The following is a 21,123-nucleotide window of genomic DNA, read 5'->3' on the forward strand; positions in this document are numbered from 1 at the left end:
TATTCTGCTTCAGTGCTGTTTATTTTAGCCTTATAAATTTGTTTATATTTATCATTAAAGTACGGTGTAACATATTTTATCTAAGCTTGCATTCCATTTCGAATCAATATCTAATAGGTTTTGTACCATCACTAAAGGCTTAGGCACACGCCAATATTTCCTAATAGGTTCACTAAAGGTGAGTTTGGCAAATCATACATGTCATGATAGTCAAAGAAGTATTTTATTTCAATTAAACAATCAAGGAATGCATGAGGATCCATTCTTCTATAAAAAAACAAAACTTTTATCCAAATATATCAAAACTTACTAGAGTTAATCATTTCTAGAAATATGGCGAGTTCTCTTTACACATAGGATTGGGTGATAGTAGGTGAGGGTTTTATAATTCATAGGGCTATATCTATATGAATGGTAATATTTTCTAAATCATTTGGATGGTTCATTTTAATTCTCATAAATCTAAGCTCATTTTTTATTTTGATTTTAATAAATCTCTCATCTCTTTTATAGTAGTGGGTTGTAATTTCTTTTCAACATGTTGACCTAAGATTTTTGGTAAGTAATGGTTCTTATAAACAGAAGTCTGAAACATAATAAAATAGATGTAATTAAACTAAATATGACATTTGTTTTTTTGGTAAATGATGGTTAAAGTAGGATAAGAGATAATGCATAAACAATAATAACAACCAAATCTTATCCCACTAGGTGGGGTCGGATATATGGATCATTCTATGTCATTAGGCTCTATCTCCTACTATATCATCATCTATATTTAAATATAGTTTATTGTTTCTAACCAAGTCTTTTTTTAGTCTTCCACTTCCTCATTTGATGTGCATATTTGTTATAGTTTCACATTGACTAAGTGGAGCATTTATTATCGTCTAAGTACATGTTAGTGTCATCTTAAACGTGTCTCTCGGAATTTTCCTTCAATAGATGTAACCATGACTTCCAGTATTTCCCATTAAGATTCGAGTTTAGCAGTTACTCCTTCATGTCTCTCCTGTAAATAACATGTACCATAGTACCGTGTCTTGGATGTATCCAGTGAATTCATCGATGATTAGGACTTAAAGCTAATCCTTGATGTAACCCTATCTTTATCGGAAACACTTCGCTTAATCCACTTGAAGTCTTCACTTTACATCTTCGTACATATCCTAATTAGTTCAATATATGTTACATTAACATCTCTCTTTTCTAGAATTTTCCGTATAATTTCTCTTAGAACTTGATAAAGTTTTTTCTAGGTCAACGAATACTATGTGTAGATCTTTCTTTTATTCTTGATACTTTTTAATTAGTTACCGGAGAAGTGTATAACTTTTATTGTCGACCGTCCATGCATAAGTCCAAATTGATTTTTAGTCGGGTCTCTTTCCTTAATTTTTTTTCTATTACTCTTTCCCAATTTAAAGCTTGGGAATTAGAGTACTCTTTCCTTATAGTATGACTCATTAGTTTAATACCCTTATATTTTGCACAATTTTGTACTCCTCGTTTGTTCTTATATAAGAGAATTAGAATACTTACCCTCCATTAATCAAGTATTTTTTTCATTTTCAATATTATGCTAAATAACTGTATAAGTTATTCCATACCTTATTTTGGTAGGCATTTTCATACCTCTATCCGAATATTATTTAGTCTAACTACTTTTCTATTTGTGCCTCATTTAAAGCTTGTTCTACTTGTGAAATTTGAATTCTACAATAAAAATTTAAATTTCTATACTCATTTAACCTACTTAAATTACGTAAGTTAAGTTAATCACTTAAATCTTTATTAAAAAGTTGATGGAAATACCTAAGAGATAATAGATGAGGGTGTATATTCATGTTTTCAAGGACATATGATGTTATGTAGAAATTTCATGTGAAAAACTAATTTAATGCAAAAAATTAAATTACCGGCTAAATAGGAGCGGTTGTATTTTGCTAAAATTATACAAGTTTTGTGGATGTTAAAGTTGCCACGGTATTTGATATCACTTCCTTTTTGTAAATTCCTCTTAAAATCGGAGTTAGAATGATTTTCGACTTTGTATTATATCCCAAAACAGACTCACCATTTAAATATTTTGTTTCTTTTGATTTTTTTTATCTTTCTCAAAGAGGCGGCATGACAAGAAAACTTCTTAAGTAATTAATGGAAACTTTGGTTAAGAGTATGGAATCATGACAAGATGCAGGAGTGATGGCTAGTCTAAAGCAAGAATGGCAAAGATGGCAGAGAAGTAGAAAAAACTAAGTTTATTTGGTTGGTGAGGTTTTGGATGATGATGCTGTGGACAAGCAGTTGACGTTTAAGGTGATTGGAGAAAATAGTGTTGGTTTGATTGGGCAATGTGGGTGGAGACGGTCTGCCATGGTGGTGTGCAGGATATAACATGAATGGATCCAAAGGGGACTTCGTAATGTCACGGTAAGTGGGGCTCAGATACCATTTAATGCAAAACGAATTAATTGTGCTAACAAAAATTCAACCTCTCGACTAATGACGAAAAAAATATTAATTTAAAGGTTAGAAAACCCATGATCCTTTTATCAAGTGACTATAAGACCATTTTTTTTAAATAACTTACTGTATTTCAGAAACTTTTTACAGTCTTTTCTAAAAAATCTAAACAACTTAGACATTTTAAAAAACTAGTAAAATTCAATAAAATTGAAGAGATTTAAAACTGCAAACATTAAAGAAAAACCCTAAATGTTTCTCTAAATCTCAAACTGAATCAGTAAAGTTGCAAATTTGAAGAACAAAAGCAACAAGTCATGTCAGACATGTGCAGATAAGGACTATTGGGGTAGGCTAAGAGTTGGGAAACTGAATGCTTAGAATTTAAAGGCGAGAAAATAACGAAGTTGACTACAAATTGTGGAGACTTTATCATTTTTCCTACAAGAGTGCAAACTCTAGATAACAAGCACTTACACTGGACATTTCAGCAGCACAAATGCAACATGAAACTAAAGGAGCACCACCATATTTCAGAGCACCTGGGTGAACCTGGCAACAACAAAAGTAGGATAACTAAGCATTGAAAATTGAAGGAAATTGTTGGGAGAAGTCAAAGACAATATTGTGTACACGAAAAGCTGATCATATTAAGCATTAGATCACAGATTGCAATGTCCAGCTTATTTCAATTTTCAACTAGGAGAAATTAGAATACACTTTCAAACACATCTGAAAACTATAAACTATACTTGTTATTCATTTTACTTTGCAAATCAATAATTGGTATTTTGTACCTGCAAAATTGCAGGACTATTTTCAGCCTCAGCTGCAGAAACAACTGCTTCAATTCCTTCAAGATTATATACATTGAATGCTCCAACAGCATATCCACCCTTCTCAGCATCCTTATGACAGAAGGTTAAAGTATACAAATATATGTCAATATAGATTTCAGTTAGCACAATCTTTAATATGGTAAAAAAGAACACAAGCTTACACGAAGAATGTCTTTTGTTGACCAAGGAGGGCGAATCCAATTCGTTACAACATCAGTAAGAGCATTGTTATCACCCACATTACCTGTTAGAAATCAAAACTAATATTTAGGAAATATAGTGATGGCGATCTGGATTGGTGTGTTGTAGAGACCTATACAACCTGGGAAAACAATATATGGGACCCCTGGATGACGGCTTTCTGGACCTAGCTGCCATAAGGGAATACCTGGTAATGCTTGTCCAATTACCATAGCACGCTTTGCTTCTAAAGCTTTTGTAGCAATATCTGAAGAAGTAATTCCACCCTGACCATCAAAACTGAAGATTAGAATGAAAAAATACATATGTAAATTTTGCTATTAAAGTTGCACATGCATTGCAGTTTTCATAAGTTCAACAATATTGCATAGCGTTCAAATGCAGAAAACAATTTTATACATTATCATAAAATAAAAGAGCACTTCTGATGGAAGTAAAAGGTTCATCACACGAGGGAGACATAAGAGGCATCATGGTAGTTTGCTGTGTACCTTGGCAAGGATATAACGGGGGCGTGTAATAACCCGTTGCACAATAGCAACCAGAGAAGAACTGACTTTTGAATTGATATCTAGGCTTTCTTCAGGAGCTGCATATGAGCACAGAAATGCATATGATATTTAAAGGAAAATAGTTATCTGGGTGTCACCATTAACTCAATGTGTGCAGATGACATAGGAGATGTTTAAATGAAAACCACATAAAATGCATCATTTTATGGAAAGTAGGGCCAATCCCCCCACAGTCATTAATTGATGAGGTGTACATAGAAGGGCCGACTATTTGTACATATGTGGTCCTCTCTATCAGTGGTGCATGAGTAAAGCCAACATGACGAAACATTAACACGGACATTGCTTAAAGAAGCATCTAAATGGTCTATCCACCTGAATCAGCCAGTTCACATACTGCTGTTTGGCATCAATCTTGCATTGTAAAGATTTGGTTCACTAATCTATGTAGCCCATAGCTGTGCCAGTCAATGAAAATGCATAGGCTGACTGATTGACGAGGAAGAAGGATCATACATTTCATAAACCAAATACCCAAATAATTAAACACTGTTCTCTATGAATAGATATAATTATGATATAGTGAAAGCACATAGATCAAGATCAACAGTCCAAAATTTCCCATATATACTTAGTACAAGGATTATTTGAAAGTGTCTTGTGAATTTCTTTGGTTGTTGAGATAAGTCAAGCAATAAAACTAATATTACTCAAGAATTTATTGGTGGATTTACAACTCAACAATGCATGCCAGTGACTTCAAAAAGAGTTACTCTTTTCTCTAGCAGTGAATTTGGTTCCTAGGATTAGCAATGTGCCCCAAATAGGCCAACTTAAGCATGCTAAGCAAATTGGATGGGCTAAGCAGGATAAGCAGACTGGGCAAGTAGAGATGACTGGAGTGAGTTAGTAGGCGGTCAGGTGGGTTTATAACTCCATAAATATTAGGATGATTGTCTATTGAAACTTTTGCCTATATGCATCTTGATAAAAATATGAAAATATTTTGATTCTCTTTGACATGGGATAATTCTATTGTGTGCAAGAATGCATGATATTTCTGAAGTTACAAATGTAGAAATTCTTTGATGTGATGAAGTCATCTTGTGTGTTGGTTAACAGGTGGAGCGGTAAATTCCGTTTGTGTGCAGACTAGCACGGCTCGACACTTCGATCCTTGATTCTTCACATATTCTATTCATTTCATGTGAATTTAGATATTCTTCATTAATCATTCTATCCTCACGCCCCACTAAAATTGTAGAAAAATAAAGAACCACTGCTCAAGATAGCTTGTACCTTCTATGGATGTAATTATTTAGGGCACCGTATCTTAATCATTGGGAAGATTTTAAGGTATTTGACCACTAGGCATATATATATCAATTTGGATGTGATTGATGTAAGACTATTCCGCTTTTGAGGAAAGGCCTCTTTTTTGGGATATATATTGATATATATTGGGTACATTATTCCATAAATAGATGATCCATCTTAGTCTATTATGGAAGTATGTAACTTTTTTGGAAGAGCAAGATTCACATTGTATTGATAGGTTGAGTTTAAAAAAACGGAGTCTATAGCTTTGGACTTTGTGAGATGTAAGCTTAAGATGACCAAGTTGGGACATGCTAAAATTAGAATGGTAATTCTATTCTTTCTATAAACAAATCCATGAAATCTTGGAAGTCCATAACAACTCTGAAAGCATATGTCCATGTAAAGGAAAATTCACAAACATAGAAGAAAGGATAAAATCATAAGTCTACAAATAAAAGAAAATGCACAAACAGAGAAGAAAGGAAAATACTGACATGTTCCAGTAACAAGTTGCCTGCTGGTCACCAGAAGAGTATCCTTCCCTGCTTTCAAAGAAACACTCGCAATTTCAGCTACACGATTGATCTCTTCATCCCGTTCTTGAAATGATTTCATGGAAACATTTTCAACTGAGACCTGCTCCAGAGAAAAATGCCATAACTCAACGACACATGAATAAGAAAACAAGGAAATTTGTATATGCAACACAAAATAATCACATGATGAAAAGTTTCATGTAATTGATAGAAATTTCATGGTTGATTTGAAAGAGTAACTTACCTCAACACATTTTAGTTTGTCAGCAAATTTTGATACAAGTGCTTCAACCTGAGCATACGTCATAGAAAAAATAAAAGAGCATGATTAAGTCATCTGAAATCACACAAGAAACACAGGCATAAAGAGAGAAGAATAGACCTGTTTTGTGGTTTTAGGAACATATGAGCCCACTATTATGAGGCCTCCCGTATTGACTTTGGTTATGCCAACATCACTTGGACGGATAGGAGGTTTTGCCTCTATTCCAATTCGAGCTGATACAAAGCTTGCAGCAGTACGACATAAGAAACGTTTTCCTTTGACTTCTGCCTGTAAAGGTTTAGAGAACTAAGATGCAGCAAATCTTAAATGGGTAAGCTTGGAAACAGAGAAGCTCATATTCATACCTGGATCATTCCTGAAGCAAAAACGGAAATGTCTCTTTCACTTGCAGCATTTACAATGCAAATAGAACCCTGACAGACATGGAATGCATTTAAGATTTATATCAAAAATGACTTGACTGCAGCATGCGCGAGATCAACACTATGCTACACAAACATGATAAAAAATAAGAGTTCAAAGAAAACAATGGGCTTCAAATGAGATGAACTTCAAATAAGCTACAATCCCAGTTCTTGTCTAATGGAAGAATGAATTAGAGCACCCTTTTTAGATTAGGTTGCCAACTCCAGGGATTAATTACTTCTGCATTGTATAGCAACATTGTTTAGCATTTCTGGCATATCTGTAGTAGCTTGGTTTGCTACTCTAGAATATAAAATTTAAGGAAATACCAGTGGCATCTTGCAAATTTAAAAGAAGCTAGCAGATATTAAGTCAATCTTTGCATACCTTTTTCAGGTTACAAAGAAGTTCGCAAACAGCAGCTGGCCCTCCTTTACGCAATAGGTTTATAGAAACTGAAGATACATTGCTGGCTGCAACTCGTCCTTTAGTTTTCTCTTCAATCCACTATAATTTATATTGACTAGTCATTCGCTGAACCCTGAACTGAAGTAACAATCAAGCTGACAAATTTATCATTAACTCTACCTCTCTTAGATTGGAAGAACTGTAACCAAATGCAGCATCCTTGGCAAATTCAGTTTCTCCAGCAGGAACAAGCCTATATAAGAGACATGATGAAACTTGAAGGCAGGTTGGTTTTTAGAATTCACAATTCCAATGAGTGAATTGAGTATTGACCTATCAGCATCAGCAACATAGTGGATGTCATTAATCGTATAACGTCCTCCTTGTAGAAAGAAAGGACAAATAATCCATGCATCCATCTCTCCTAGTACTGATACAGCAGCATCAGCTTCCTGGAAATACATTTACAATTAGATAATCTAGATAAAACTTTGCACATTATTTGATCTACCAAAAAAGAGAGCAAAAACTCCAGTATACGCTAGTGTCGAAATTTGCATGCCACTGTACTCTATGCCTCATTAATATATATCACCAGTGCCTATGGACACTCCACATAGCATGTGTAACATTTTCATCTTAGGGCTGTCTAAGAACAAAAAAGGTATGGTTCCCCATGCGATTGCAAAACAAACATACATTCAAACCTTTACCTCAGGAAAGTGACCCCGAAGAGTTGAATCACCTCTTAGTACAATTGTGTAGTCAATGCCACTAACAATTGCAGCTGCAGCTTCTACATTTCTACATATATCTTTTGTCAACAAAATGGCCTGTGAAAAGGCAGATGTAGTTTATTACTTAAAGAACAAAACAACCCACGATTCCGATAATAATATTTCTTTGGATAAGAGACAGACAGATTGATATGACCTCTTAAAATGGCTATAGATTATACCTTTTCAGTGGTCAGAGATCTTGAATTAGTTAATATAAAAAAACATTTCGGTCTTTTGCTGAACTGCTCAACAAGCATATCCACTTTCCTACATTTCCAGACTTTTGCAATCAATAAGGAGAAATGGCCTATCTAAAAAATCATATACTGCACTAAAATTTTGCTAGTCATTGCAAAACAAATCATGGAAAGCCTAAGGTAAACATGGGATAATAATCATAAGATCCACTAATTAAAATTCTTAGAGATAATTGTGGTATGATTTCCTGGATGCCTACCATTCTGTCATGACTTCTATGTCGTGAACCGTCTGAGTTCCTGTGGGATCATCATCTAATACTACGAGAACTTTTGATGTATTTTCACATTGTAGTGAAGTAACACACAAGGGGTTGGTGGGCCATTCTGGTGGGAGGGATTTGAAAATATCTGCTTTACTGATGATAGGGATTTTCCCTTCAACTCTCACACCAGTTAATGCCTCGTATACCTGTCAAGTAAAAGAGCAGTGCTTCTACAAAATCAGCCACCTAACCAATAAAATAATATATTTCCTTGCAGAAGATGGAGACCAGAAACGGAATAGACGAGTTCAATAACAAAGTTAAAATTTAATATTAATAAGTGGTCAGGGTAGAGCAATAACACTAGTTTAAACTAGTTAAAACTTACTATTAATAAGTAGTCAAGGTAGAGCAATAACACTAGTTTAAACTAATTAGCACGTAGTTTGTTGACCGGATAAGAACATTTTGACAAATGAGAAATAAGACTATTTGATTGCAGTTGTCTCCAAAGAAAAACAGTTCTGATGCAAGCTTATTTCTTCAAGGCGATGTAAATATAGGAGAAAGTTATAAACAAAAAAAATGAAAAGAAAAAAGAAAAAGATGAAAAAGACACTATACACGTGGTAAAAAATCATCAAGGAATTCCCAATTAAAACTTCATTGTAACATGAATATTTTGATCACTGGTGTACGATGGTTATCAATGGATAGATTCAAAGAATGAACATAGATTAACTATCTGACTTGAGGACAAGGAGAACAATCCCTCTGAAAGTCTACCATGGCACACAAACATCACAAGAAAGTATTCCTTGAGCTATAAGGAGACCAACTGAAGTCAATTCTTGTAGTTGACATTACAAAGAATGTGCTAAAAGAGTCTGTGCTCAAGGAGAAAACACATTGCTCTGCACACATTAGTGGAACAAATTTTGGCAAAGTGATCTTCATGTAGAACAATGTCATCAAAGAGGATATCTCGAAACCCAATTCCAAAGAGAATAGTTTTTTGTGCATCGAAGTGTATATATGTAGATATATCCATATAGTCATATGTTGCAGTGGAAGGTGCTGGGCAGACCACATTGAGCCAATTGTACACATTCTTATCTTGCATTTTGCAAGAGGCTGTTTTCACGATTCGAACCCGTGACCTCAAGGTCACTTGACAGTAACTTTACCGTTGTGTGTGTGTGTGTGTGTATATATATATATATATATATATATAAGGGCAGCCCGATGCATGAAGCTCCCACCATGAGGGGTCCCGGGGAAGGATCCATTATACGCAGTCTTACCCTGCTTTTATATATATATATAGTTTAAAATTTCATAATGTATAGGCATTCCGATAAAGCTTCTTCAGCCTCAAATCAACTTTGCTTCTCCAAAAAATGATAACAAAAGTTTTATAGTATCTTTAAACAAGATGGGGAAGTAAGAACTAGGGTTCTAGTTGTAATTGGTAAAACACATGTAAATGCAAAGTTGATGTATAACGTGAGGACTATCTAAAGAGATTAATCAAAATAATAATCCCGTAATTAATAGTTTAGATCTTTTTCAAATGGGCGGTAGTGCATCTTTAAATGGTTTTACTATAAGAGCTTTATGTAGGACCATGGCGAGGTTTTAAAAATATTGAATTTCTTGACCACATTTTCAAACTTAAAAAAGCTTTATATGTTAAACGAAAGCTCCTAGAGTTAAGTACGAATTACCTACAAAGTTTTTGAATGAACAAGGCTCTAAGGTCAGAGAAGTTTTAGTATTGAGCATGATCAAAATGATTTATTATTTGTACTACTGTCTGTTGTTTTTTTGGTGCTAGTAATGAATTCTTGAATCAGTGATTTAAAAGTTGTATGCAAAAAAAGAGTTCGAGATTAGCATGATGGGAGAGCTCAGATTCATTATTGGGACTTCAAATCACTTATTTGAACTAAGTTGTCGAGCGTGCTAAAAACTTGTGTGTCATTGTGTTGAGAAGGTGAAAGGGGAGAAGAATGAAAGAGAAAATAAGTGAATGATGATCACTGCCCTCACGAAAGCATAAGAAACACAACTAAGTTGTCGATTTTTGTCACAAACTGTGAAAGAAGCCTTGCAGCTAATTCAGGCCACTAGCAAAGCCATTGTCATCATTGTGAACCACAAGTGAAGCCATCTCCATCTCAAGATCACATGGAAAGCATAGTCTCGCAGATCTCACATTGAGGTGATCAATTTCACTTGAGGTCAACAATTTTACCATTGTTGTGAACAATTATTGAAGCGCGTTTTGGGACTTCGCGGAAGCCTTCATTATTTTGTGGATCTCTAACTACTAAAGATTTAGAGAAAATAGTGAAAGCATTATTTTCAATGGCTAAAGCTGAATCTGCAGTATCTATGAGATAGATGGCTTTGCAATCACTCGTGAACGCAATTGTCGGTGGCAGTGGCCTTAGCTAGTTACTTGTGGAAATGAATGATCCACCAGTAAAAGAAGCGTAGAGTGTTCTAAGGCGATTTAGGTGGATTTTTCTTGTTTGTTTTATTACATATAGCTTGCGTGAGATTTAATTTGCAATAGATGATATAATTATGCAGTTATTGTAAACAAAATTATTTATATTCTATCTCTACTCTTATTGCTTGACAATTTTCTCCCATATTACTTGTCTTTTTATATTCACTATTGTATGTTTATTTTTTTTGTTCCCTTTTAAAAAAACATGATGAATTAAAGAACATAATTAATTATGTTAAAAACAAAATAATAAATAAAGTACATTACAGAGTTTTGGTTCCGTCATCTAAAAGAGTTACATGATGATTTAAACTAAATTAACAAGATAATGGATGGAGCACTAATTATAGAGTTTTGACTTCGTGCTATGAAAGGGTTGCATTATTAGTAATATAAACAAGATAATAAATGCATCACTTACATTATAGAACTTCGATTCCGCCCTATGAAAGAATTATGTGACTACTTATAATATCCTGTGAAATAGTTGTGTGATTATTTGTAGTATAAAGCTTGGGCTCCATCCATTGAAAGAGGTGCATGACTAGTTGCAGTATAGAACTTCAACTCGGTACTCTAACAAAGTTGTGTGAATATTAAAGTATAAAATTTCAACTCCATACTTTGAAAGAGTTGTGTTAGTATTACTACTATAGAGCTTCAGCTATGCTCCAAAAAGAGCTATATGTCTACTTATAGTATAGAATTTTGACTCCATCCTCTAAAAGAGCTGCATAACTGTTTGTAGTACTAAGCCCTCTAAAAGAGCTACATGACTACTATATAGTATAGAGCTTCAACTTTAAACTTTGAAGAAACTATGTGAATAATTATACAAATTAATAAAACAAAAAATGCATCATTTATACAATAGAGCTTTGGCTCCACGTTTTTTTTTGGAGTTGTCTGATGACTTATATTGAATTAGTAAGACAAATGTATTACTTATATTATAGAGCATTGACTCCAAGAAAAAAAAAGCCCTTGTGTTATATTCCATAAATTTTAAAGGGGTCTAGTTGTACGTACAAAATATATTGGACTTTTTGCAAAATTACAAATTTAATAAATCAAACTCAAAATTTCCAAATTGGTGTGTTCTCCACTTTCCCCACTCACGACACCACATGTGTCGGTGCTGCCTATGTTCATTGCTACCCATATATCATACTTACTTAAGGCGTGAAACACTCAAAAGCATATAGGTGTTATGGGGCCTCAAGCACATGACGCAAGATGAGGCGCACATCTTATCGAAGTAAGGTGCTCTGGGTATAAAGCTTTACAATTCAAACGTATATAGGGAATTTTTGCCAAAATATTTCACTAATAAAACTATTGAATAATAATGCAAATATAAAATTCACTAGCAAATACATATGTTATACACATAATTCAAATTAAAGCAAAACAACTTCAAATATCTAAATCATCAAAATCTTCAGCATCTTCCTCAATCATATCATCATCACAGGATATTTCATATTTGTATAGCTGAATCTTCATTGGTTTCCTCGACCAATTTCTTCCTCTGCTTTATCAGTAAGTTGGCTTATAGAAGATCTTCTATTAGTTCCTTTTGATGTAGTTGCCCTTATCAAGTACTAAATCATTTTCTTAATAAGTGTTATCATTCAATCCCCCATCAACCATTCATTGCTATTGTCTATCTCATCAAAAGAAATAGGATCGACAACATCACACATATCATATCAACGACTCAAAGCCCTATTATACTTAATAAAAACTAAATTATTTAGTCTTTTTTGCTTCAACTTATTTATTCTTTTGGAATGAAGCTTCACACAAAACAAAATTTTATTTTTTATAACAAATTTATTTAATATGTTCTTAAATATTTGTACTTATATGTTCAAAATCACTCCAGTTTCATTCACCAAGAGAGAAATAAGTGCCCCATGCATGCTATGTAATTATTTAAAAGGGTAATTAAAGATATGGGTTGAGCTTTAAAAAAAAATTTTTGGGCCTGATTTGCATCCGTAGGTCTTGTTTCAATGAGGTGAGAAAAATCATGCCTCGAGTGCACCTGTCACCTCTCACAAGGCGCGTGCCTAGGTGTAGCCAGGCAAGAACCTTTAATAACTATGCCCTGCATCTTCCCTCTCACGATCTCCCTAGCGATATCCAATCTTCCCTCTCCCGATCCTATTTTTCCTCTAACATGAATATGATTGGGGAGCAGCAGTAAGAATAGTTGCAAAGTGTTGTGGTCGCAACTTCATTGTTAATTGAAAAGAAATTCTCTTGGTGATTTCAATGAAGGTTAAAAATAAAGAAAAGCTCAGAAGACCAAGTGCAATGTGGCTTCTTATAAGGATTGGATTAAGTACTGAGATTTCATTCGGTAAAGGCTGTGGGAAATTGCTTGGTAATAGTCTCTCTCATGACAAAAAAAACATACACATGTTTCTTTGATAAAGGTACATGCAAATAATCTAAAAAGGAAACTTGGTTTGAAACAATTCAATGCAATGAATTCTGCACCATGAATTCTGCAGGTATTGACCCATATTGTGCTTCATCATAATTGGAGTCCTGATGAAGTGGTTTTTGGACAATACTAATTGATGGATTTTTAAAGGGAAGAAGGATGATCAATTAGATTGGATGATGTTCAAAGTTGTCTAATTTATTCACACACAAAGAAAAAAGCATACAAGTATCAGTTCAGCCAATGCATGAACCCATATGATTCTACTAATGGTATTCGTGCAGTTTGTAATTACTGTAGCAAATGTATTTGAGGGTATATTTTGATGCATTTCCTAAGCCAAGCTAATATGACTTGAGTCCTCAACCAGATGAGTTTTCTTGCTTGTTTCATTATAGATTCAATTTTATGAAAGTATATAATTATCAAGTGATTAGGCAAAAAAATAGTTCTATATTTGTAATTATCATTGAACATTTGGCTAAAAGTGAAAGGTATAGACTTAATAGAGTAAAAACATAATATATGGAATTTAAGTTTAGTAATATTAGACTTAATGAGACAATTGTTAAGATAGGAGATGACGAGTTGTCTATAACTGAAAGTTTTAAGTATTTAGGATCATTTTCTTAAAAGGATGGAGGGATTACATAGAATAGAAGCATGATGGTTGAAATAGAAGAGAGCGTCAGATGTTCTTTGTGATCATAAAGTACCTCTAGCACTTAAAGAAAAGTTTTACAAAACGGGTATTAGACTTGATATGTTATATGGAACTGAATGTTGGGCTATGATGCAAGCACATGAGCATAAGATGAGAGTTGAAGAGATTAGTGAATGTGCGGACATTCAAGGATGAACACGATAAGAAATGAAAATATTTGAGAGAAAGTCGGGGTTACACCTATTGAGGGAAGGCTCCGAGAGACACGTTTAAGATGGTAAGGGCATGCACTTAGACGACCAATAAATGCTCGAGTTAGCGATATGAAATTATGACAAATGTCCATATCAAACGAGGAAAAAGAAGATCAAAAAAGACTTGGTTAGAAATAATAAAATAAGATAAAATTTATTTAAATATAAATAATGTAGTAGGAGATAAAACTCAATGGCGTAGATTGATCCATATAGTCGACCTCACCTAGCCGAATAAGGCTTGGTTGTTGTTGTATGTTTGTAATTATCAAGTATATATGCCTTCACATTGCTTGAACGTATTGTTATTTATCTCACCTTATTGCTTCTTAGAATTTGTTTATGACAAAAATGATTAATAGAAATAAAAATATAAAAACATAGAAATCAAACGTAAAGAAACGGAGAAACTAAATGTTTAATTATATAACCGAATGAATAAAGTAATCGATAAATTGTTTATTCTTAGTTTCAGCTTGGTACAATGAAATGAATTGTGTGTTATTGGTACTAAATTAACAAAATGATAAATGCAATGCTTATAGTACTGAGTTTTAACGGTCTCTAGAAGAGTTATATGATTACTTGTAGTATAGAGTTTTGGCTTCGCACTTAAAAAGGGCCTTTAGGTCTTTTCAAGCATGTAGGCTTCGACCATTCTATATGAGATATTTTTCTCATTAAGTGGATTGCATGTTGTTCGACATATTCTTATATGTATGTATATGTGCATACACATGATATATTTCATATTGGGTGGATTGTAGATAATTTATCACATATATACACAATACATCTTTACTAGGTATTGTGTGTCACTCACCCTATACTTTTATATATCTCTATGATGCACTTCGTTTTAGATGGATTGTGGTATGTTCATCTCTATATACGTTGTATATTTTATTGAGCAAATTGTGGATTGTCATCCCTATATATATATATATATATATATAAAGTTAAATTGGTACAAAATAATAATCATGATTATTTGTCATTCATTGGATTCTTTTATAAAATATTACATCATGCACTTTTCTCTTATATTCATTTTTCATTTTATGCTTACTTTTAAAGTTTTTGACCTCTGTTATTTGCTGAGATAAGTACATAGCAGTGATGGAATTTTATTTTGGAGGTATGCATTTAGTTATCTTTTGTCTATATTTTGCTCGGCCATTGTTGTATTCATGCGCAACAAATGAAGCTAGCTTCACGACAAGTTAGCTCATCCGGGATGTGACACATAGGTCTTTTCGTGCTTGTGTATGCTTCAGTCATTTTACATAAGATGAATTTCTCACTAGATAAATTACAAGTGCTTCACCCTTTCTTTTGTGAGGTGCATCTTTAGGTGGATTGTGAATCATTCACCATTTACATAATTATATGATATGATTCGTATTGGATAGAGTATTGGTCATTCATCCCATGTATATGCTATACATGTTTACCGGGTGGATTGCAAACCGTTTATCCTATATATATTAATATGTACTTCTAATGCACTTTGTACTGGGTCGTTGAATTTTATAATAAGAGATTAATGATGTTAAGTGAAGAAAATGATAACCTTGTCTATTTACATTTTAATAACTACTATTTACATTGTGCACTTCTCTCTGATATCTACTTTACATTTTTATGCACATGTTTTGGGTACTTGACCTTCAGGCTATTTGCATTATTTGCTAAAATTTGTGCATAGTATTGGTGCAATTTCTTCAAAGGAATACATTTAGTTAGTTTAGTTAGCTGTTATTTATATTTTTGCTGACATTATCATTATTGTAATTCGGGCACAGCAAGTGAAGCCAATTTCACGGCAAGTCTAGATTATATAGGGCGTCATATTTTCTTAATGAGAAACATGAAAAAATTGTTTCTTAAATTATCCTTAAGCTTAGTTCTAGGTTCTCTTCTTCCATCTTTCATCGCTAACTTTTTTTCTTTATTCTTCATCATTGGTAGTTTATCTTTGTTGCTTGACCTTCATTGCCGATTTCTCCTAGATTCTCACAAATATTACAAAGCATTTAGAGGAGGTTGTTGAATCTCAAATAATAGAGAATTGCAAAATATCAAGGCTACCTATAAACTATCTCAAATGGTCCTAACTTGTTCATATTGTGCTACATAAAGGAAAAGGAAGGCTAAATCAACTTACAGATACAGAACCAAAATTAGGAGACCCCGAGTTTAAAACATAAAATTCAATGGTTCCTGAGATTAGTCACATGTGTACGTTCTTGGCTACTTCTAAAAATATTTGGGATGCAATGGAACAAGTCAAAGCAATATATGTGGCTCAAGTATATTGTAAAAACAATGGCTGCTAAACAAGGCAGTAAAACAGTTACTAATTGTGTCAATCAAATGAAAAGTTTATAGCAAGAACTTGATAAATATAGGGTGACAAAAATCAAAGGTTGTGAAGGACATCAATGAGAAAGATAGAATTTATGATTTTATTTTGGGGATCAATCTAAAATTTTAATTTAATGCGAATCTAGATTTTTGGCAAGTGCTTTGATAAAGTGGTAGCACTAATTTAAGAGAAGAAAGTAGAAAAGAACTTATATTCGAATCACAAAGCATGCACAACTTGACGATGGTAGATAGTGGTGGAGAGATTCAACTACAAACATGGAAACAATGTTATTTTCTGAAAATGGAAAACTTGGACAACCAAAGGCCCCTAATTGTTATAACTTATGGTGAACCTATTGTCAGAAGGCACGTGAGGCCCTAACCATGACAGTTTGTGACAAACCCATAGTAAGATGGCACACCTTATGAGTGTTGAAAGTTTCATGGCAAGTCTCCAAGCCAAGAGTGGGGACAAAAAGGAGAACAAAGAAGAAACAAAGGTCAGGTGCATATTGCAAAGACACAACAAATGAAATAACATCAAAGGAGCCAAGTGGTCTCAATCAACAACGCATAAAGAGTTGAGATTGCTAATTTGTACCTTTGTCAATCCTTTAAGTACTTAATACTTATTCATTGGCGTCCTCAAGTGAGTTTACATCCTTTTTTAGATTAAATGTCTCAGATACAACCTTTAGATTAGGGATTCAAGAGCTACCAACCATATAGACACACTCACCAATTCTCTTTTCCACACTCTTCATATCCAAGTAATAGGAAAATAGCCATAGCTAATAGTTCTTTAACTCAGTTAGTTGGGATTTCTTACATGCTACATTGCATGGTCTAGATTTTTTATGTCAGTTTATTGCTTGGATCATAGAGCGTGTCACTGCTGTCACTTTTTCAGTTGTTGCTAATGGAGGATTATTTAGGCATTTCAGGAGAGGACGAAACCTCAGGCAAGTGGACCCACAATCTCCTTATTTATTTAGATTATGCTTAGAGGTCTTATCATGGCTACTTCTTCGGGCAACCTAAAGCACAACTTTTTGCTATCATCCAAAGTGTGCAGAGATGCAAATCACACACCTGGTTTGTTTATGCAGATGACCTACTCCTCTTTGCTAAAGGTGACACTACATCAGTTCTTGCTAGTTGTCTGAAGCAATTTGGGAACATGGTGGGATTGCACACAAACAAACTTAAGTCCAAGATTTACATCGCTGAGGTGGATGAAAGGGACCAAAGCTATCTTGATAGAGACTTCAAGAGTTTAGGAAGGCACATTCCCTTTTAGATATCTTGGCATTCCATTGGCCTCAGTGAAGCTTAGGTTCTTAGACTACAACAACTCGATGGATTCCATTACTAGAAGGCTCAACTCCTGGTCATGACACATGCTTTCATATGCAGGGAAAATGCAACTGATAGCATCATTGAGTGCTTCTAGATGTTCATTTTACCATTGCCATTTGGAATTATCGACAAAATCTATGCTTTGAGCAAGGTTTTTATATGGACTTCCAAGCATCCACCAATTTCATAGGCTGATATTTGTAGACCAAAAGCAAAGGGAAGTTATGGGTAGATATATCTCAAGGGATGGAATAAGGCCTTACTATCTAAAATGGCTCATTTAAGACAAGCAAGAGTACTAGTGGATTCGATGGATCCATCACACTTGAGGCAAATAGACCTATAGGCATGGCAGGCAAAGCACATAGACTCCCTATGTTGGTCCAAGTCCTCTTTATTTACAACGATGATGGTGGTGAGTTCTTAGCTGAATGACCTCTAGCTGATCCTATGAACCATAACGAAACTCTTGAGTTCTTATAATCATTATGTTGTTAGTTTACATTAAAGAAATGTTAGTGAACTTACCTTGATCATTATTTCTCTTAATGTTGGTCCAAGACATGTTTCATTCACAATGATGGCGGTGATGAGTTCTTAGCCAAGCGACCTTCTTTAGTGAACTAAACCGCAATGAAACTGTTAGAGGCAATTTATTTTAAGGAAAACAAATATGAATCTCAATGATATATATTATGTAGAATTCTTACAATACATTTGTCCTTATGGAGTGGGCAAACCTCCTAATACGGAAACAAATAGTAATTTTTTAGAGATAACCTCCTTATTAGTCCTAAGTAGTAAGTACTATATATAGATATAAATAGGTGCTAGTTATCAATGGAAGTTACAACCAACTTCCTTATTTTATGCATTGTAGTATAAGTGTTATGCTTTCTTGGTTTTTCTAGAATATGTATAAATGATGTTCTTATGTGGCACCATGGCTAATAATGTGGCATGCAGATCATATCAGAAACTCTCAAATTCTTCCAATCATTATGTTGTTAGCTTACAATAAAGAAATTTTAGTGAACTTTATTTGGTGAGAAAACCTTATCATGCTACTAATTGAGCTTTGATGATGACAATGGAATGAGAACAAGGAAGGAGAGGTGGCCAAGCTATGTGGAAGGTAGGTAAATTGAGTTAACAGGAGAGTTGGATGATATACAAACTGGGTGGATGATGTATTTAATAAGTTAAAGTATAATAACAGTTTGATATAATTGAAAGGGGCCAAATTTGGTAATAACTTTAAAAGTACAGAATATAATGTTATGATTCTCCCAATATAGTTTCCAATAGGAATGCAATAGATTACAAACAATTTTATAATTACTGAAGTGATACTTGAGTTTCCTCCAGCAGGCGTAGTGGTTTAAGACTGATTCATTCTCATGCAGCATTATACCTAGGAGAAAGCTCGAGGACTGAGACCAGCCAATCATCAAATCGCCATTGGATTCCCTGCTAAGTTCTCCCTAGTACATTGATGATTGTGGACTAATCCAAAACCAATCACTTGGCAATTGTCAAGCCTCAAACAAGAGGAGAATTTAAGGCCACTGCTTAGTTCATCTGGAGTATGTTCTACTGGTTTACATGGCCATGTAATTGTATACTGGTAGGGGGATGAATTTTCTGTTGGTTGACCTAGGACAAGCAGTTTAGTTACATGGTACAAGTGCCAACAGGAAAAAGAAATCCAAATTGCAGATCTAAATATAGGCAAGCACTTGGTCAACTACACAGCTCTCCCAAGATATAGCACTTTAGTTTTTCCCCCTGCAATCAGATGGGTATTTTCACTATTTATATAGCTGATTAAGCTATACTGGTAGAACAAAGTACTTTTGTGGAAATCTGTTTGGCAAAGTAAGCAAAGGCAAACCTGAGCATGTTTGTCAAATTTATACCTATAATATAAGAGTTTCCAAGAAATACAAAAATTTAATACATATTTCAAAGGTTTTGACTGTCTAGAACAACAAATAAAAGACAAATTTAAGAGCGTAAGTTCATAGAACTTCACTGGAAATGTACCTTCACAACAGCTGCATCATCATATCGACCCCAACCAGATGCAGAACCTGCCACAAAATATGTTCATAAAACCAGAGTTGAACAATTAAACAGAATATCTGAGGATAAGGATTTTCTATGACAATTTGTAGCTAGTTCAATCAAAATGAATCGAACTGTAGAATGCAATTGTTCCTCCATCTATTTGTATTTAAAATCTACAGTAAACTGGAGCATCTCATTACACTGAAATATACAAGAGATGCATATGTGCCAAGAAAAATGTACATTTATAGCTCACTTCCAAGGGATTGTTTCTTAAATAACCGGGTGAATGAAGTACCATTGTGAAGAAAACATGTTTAAAATTTTGAGTCGTGCCGGAGTTTCGATTTTATCACAAGAACGATACCGTTTCGGTATAATTAATTAAAAAAATTATTAATATTTGATTTCTATAGATATTTACTATTGAGTTATATTTAAAATGTTGAATTTAAATTTTGATATATGTTTGATAAGGTTATTTTTAGAGACGGATGGAGGATAAAATTAATGAATAAAGGAGGAAAAATTAATGAATACAGGAGGAAAAATTAATGAATGAAAGGAAGAGAAAAAAATAAATAGGGAAAAGGAATTACCGTTTAATAAATAAAAAATTATATCTGAAATTAAAAAAAAAACAAAAAATCAATTTAAAAGAAACGCAAAGTCGCAACAACCACCACTACCTCATGGAGACATCCACTGGGTCACGACAACCACCGCAACCTCGCGGAGGCGTCCACAAGGTCGCAACAACCATCGTGACCTTGTGGAGTTGTCTTTGGGGTCGTGGTGCCAGTGCCCATCGGCGAGTGGAACCATAAATTCCATTCATATCAACCGGCATGGGCCAACACTTAAAACTGTGGAAGAAAATTCAGTAAAATAGAAGAATGAGGAAAAGTGATGCTTCTAAATAATAGCATATAAGCTTCAACAGTGGTTATCCAAAGAACCTATTCGTGACTTCGAAAATACGACTATAAGTGATGCATATGTAAAGGTAATCATAAGACAATGGATATAGTTAGAAAGGACTACCTAGTGGACTTAACCCAAATTTTTTTGGCAAATCAACATGATATGACGGCCTGTGTGTTCGTCACTAATTCCATAGAATCGGCATGTGTGTTTGGGATTATAAGAGATGCATATGTAAAGGTGATCATCAGACCATGTATATAGTTAGAAAGGACTACCCAGTGGACTTAACCC

At 34.0% G+C, this 21,123-nt stretch overlaps 1 protein-coding gene across 3 annotated transcripts in view; it reads right to left on the minus strand.

The window, feature by feature from the left end:
* LOC122001977 overlaps positions 1-21,123 on the minus strand; it is a 110,218-nt gene that overhangs the window by 16,065 nt on the left and 73,030 nt on the right. For all 3 annotated transcript variants that reach the window (XM_042556976.1, XM_042556977.1, XM_042556975.1), the window contains exons 22-37: positions 19,882-19,928; positions 8,210-8,421; positions 7,932-8,019; positions 7,687-7,806; positions 7,307-7,425; positions 7,154-7,226; positions 6,953-7,072; positions 6,505-6,573; positions 6,257-6,427; positions 6,119-6,166; positions 5,833-5,974; positions 3,998-4,095; positions 3,628-3,772; positions 3,467-3,549; positions 3,264-3,374; positions 2,944-3,018 (exon numbers count right to left, since the gene is read on the minus strand). In XM_042556976.1, the coding sequence (XP_042412910.1) occupies positions 2,944-3,018; positions 3,264-3,374; positions 3,467-3,549; positions 3,628-3,772; positions 3,998-4,095; positions 5,833-5,974; positions 6,119-6,166; positions 6,257-6,427; positions 6,505-6,573; positions 6,953-7,072; positions 7,154-7,226; positions 7,307-7,425; positions 7,687-7,806; positions 7,932-8,019; positions 8,210-8,421; positions 19,882-19,928 (1,721 nt within the window). The remainder of the gene's footprint in view (positions 1-2,943; positions 3,019-3,263; positions 3,375-3,466; positions 3,550-3,627; positions 3,773-3,997; positions 4,096-5,832; positions 5,975-6,118; positions 6,167-6,256; positions 6,428-6,504; positions 6,574-6,952; positions 7,073-7,153; positions 7,227-7,306; positions 7,426-7,686; positions 7,807-7,931; positions 8,020-8,209; positions 8,422-19,881; positions 19,929-21,123) is intronic.

This window comes from Zingiber officinale, chromosome 7A, assembly GCF_018446385.1.
Source record: "Zingiber officinale cultivar Zhangliang chromosome 7A, Zo_v1.1, whole genome shotgun sequence".
Taxonomy (NCBI): domain Eukaryota; kingdom Viridiplantae; phylum Streptophyta; class Magnoliopsida; order Zingiberales; family Zingiberaceae; genus Zingiber; species Zingiber officinale.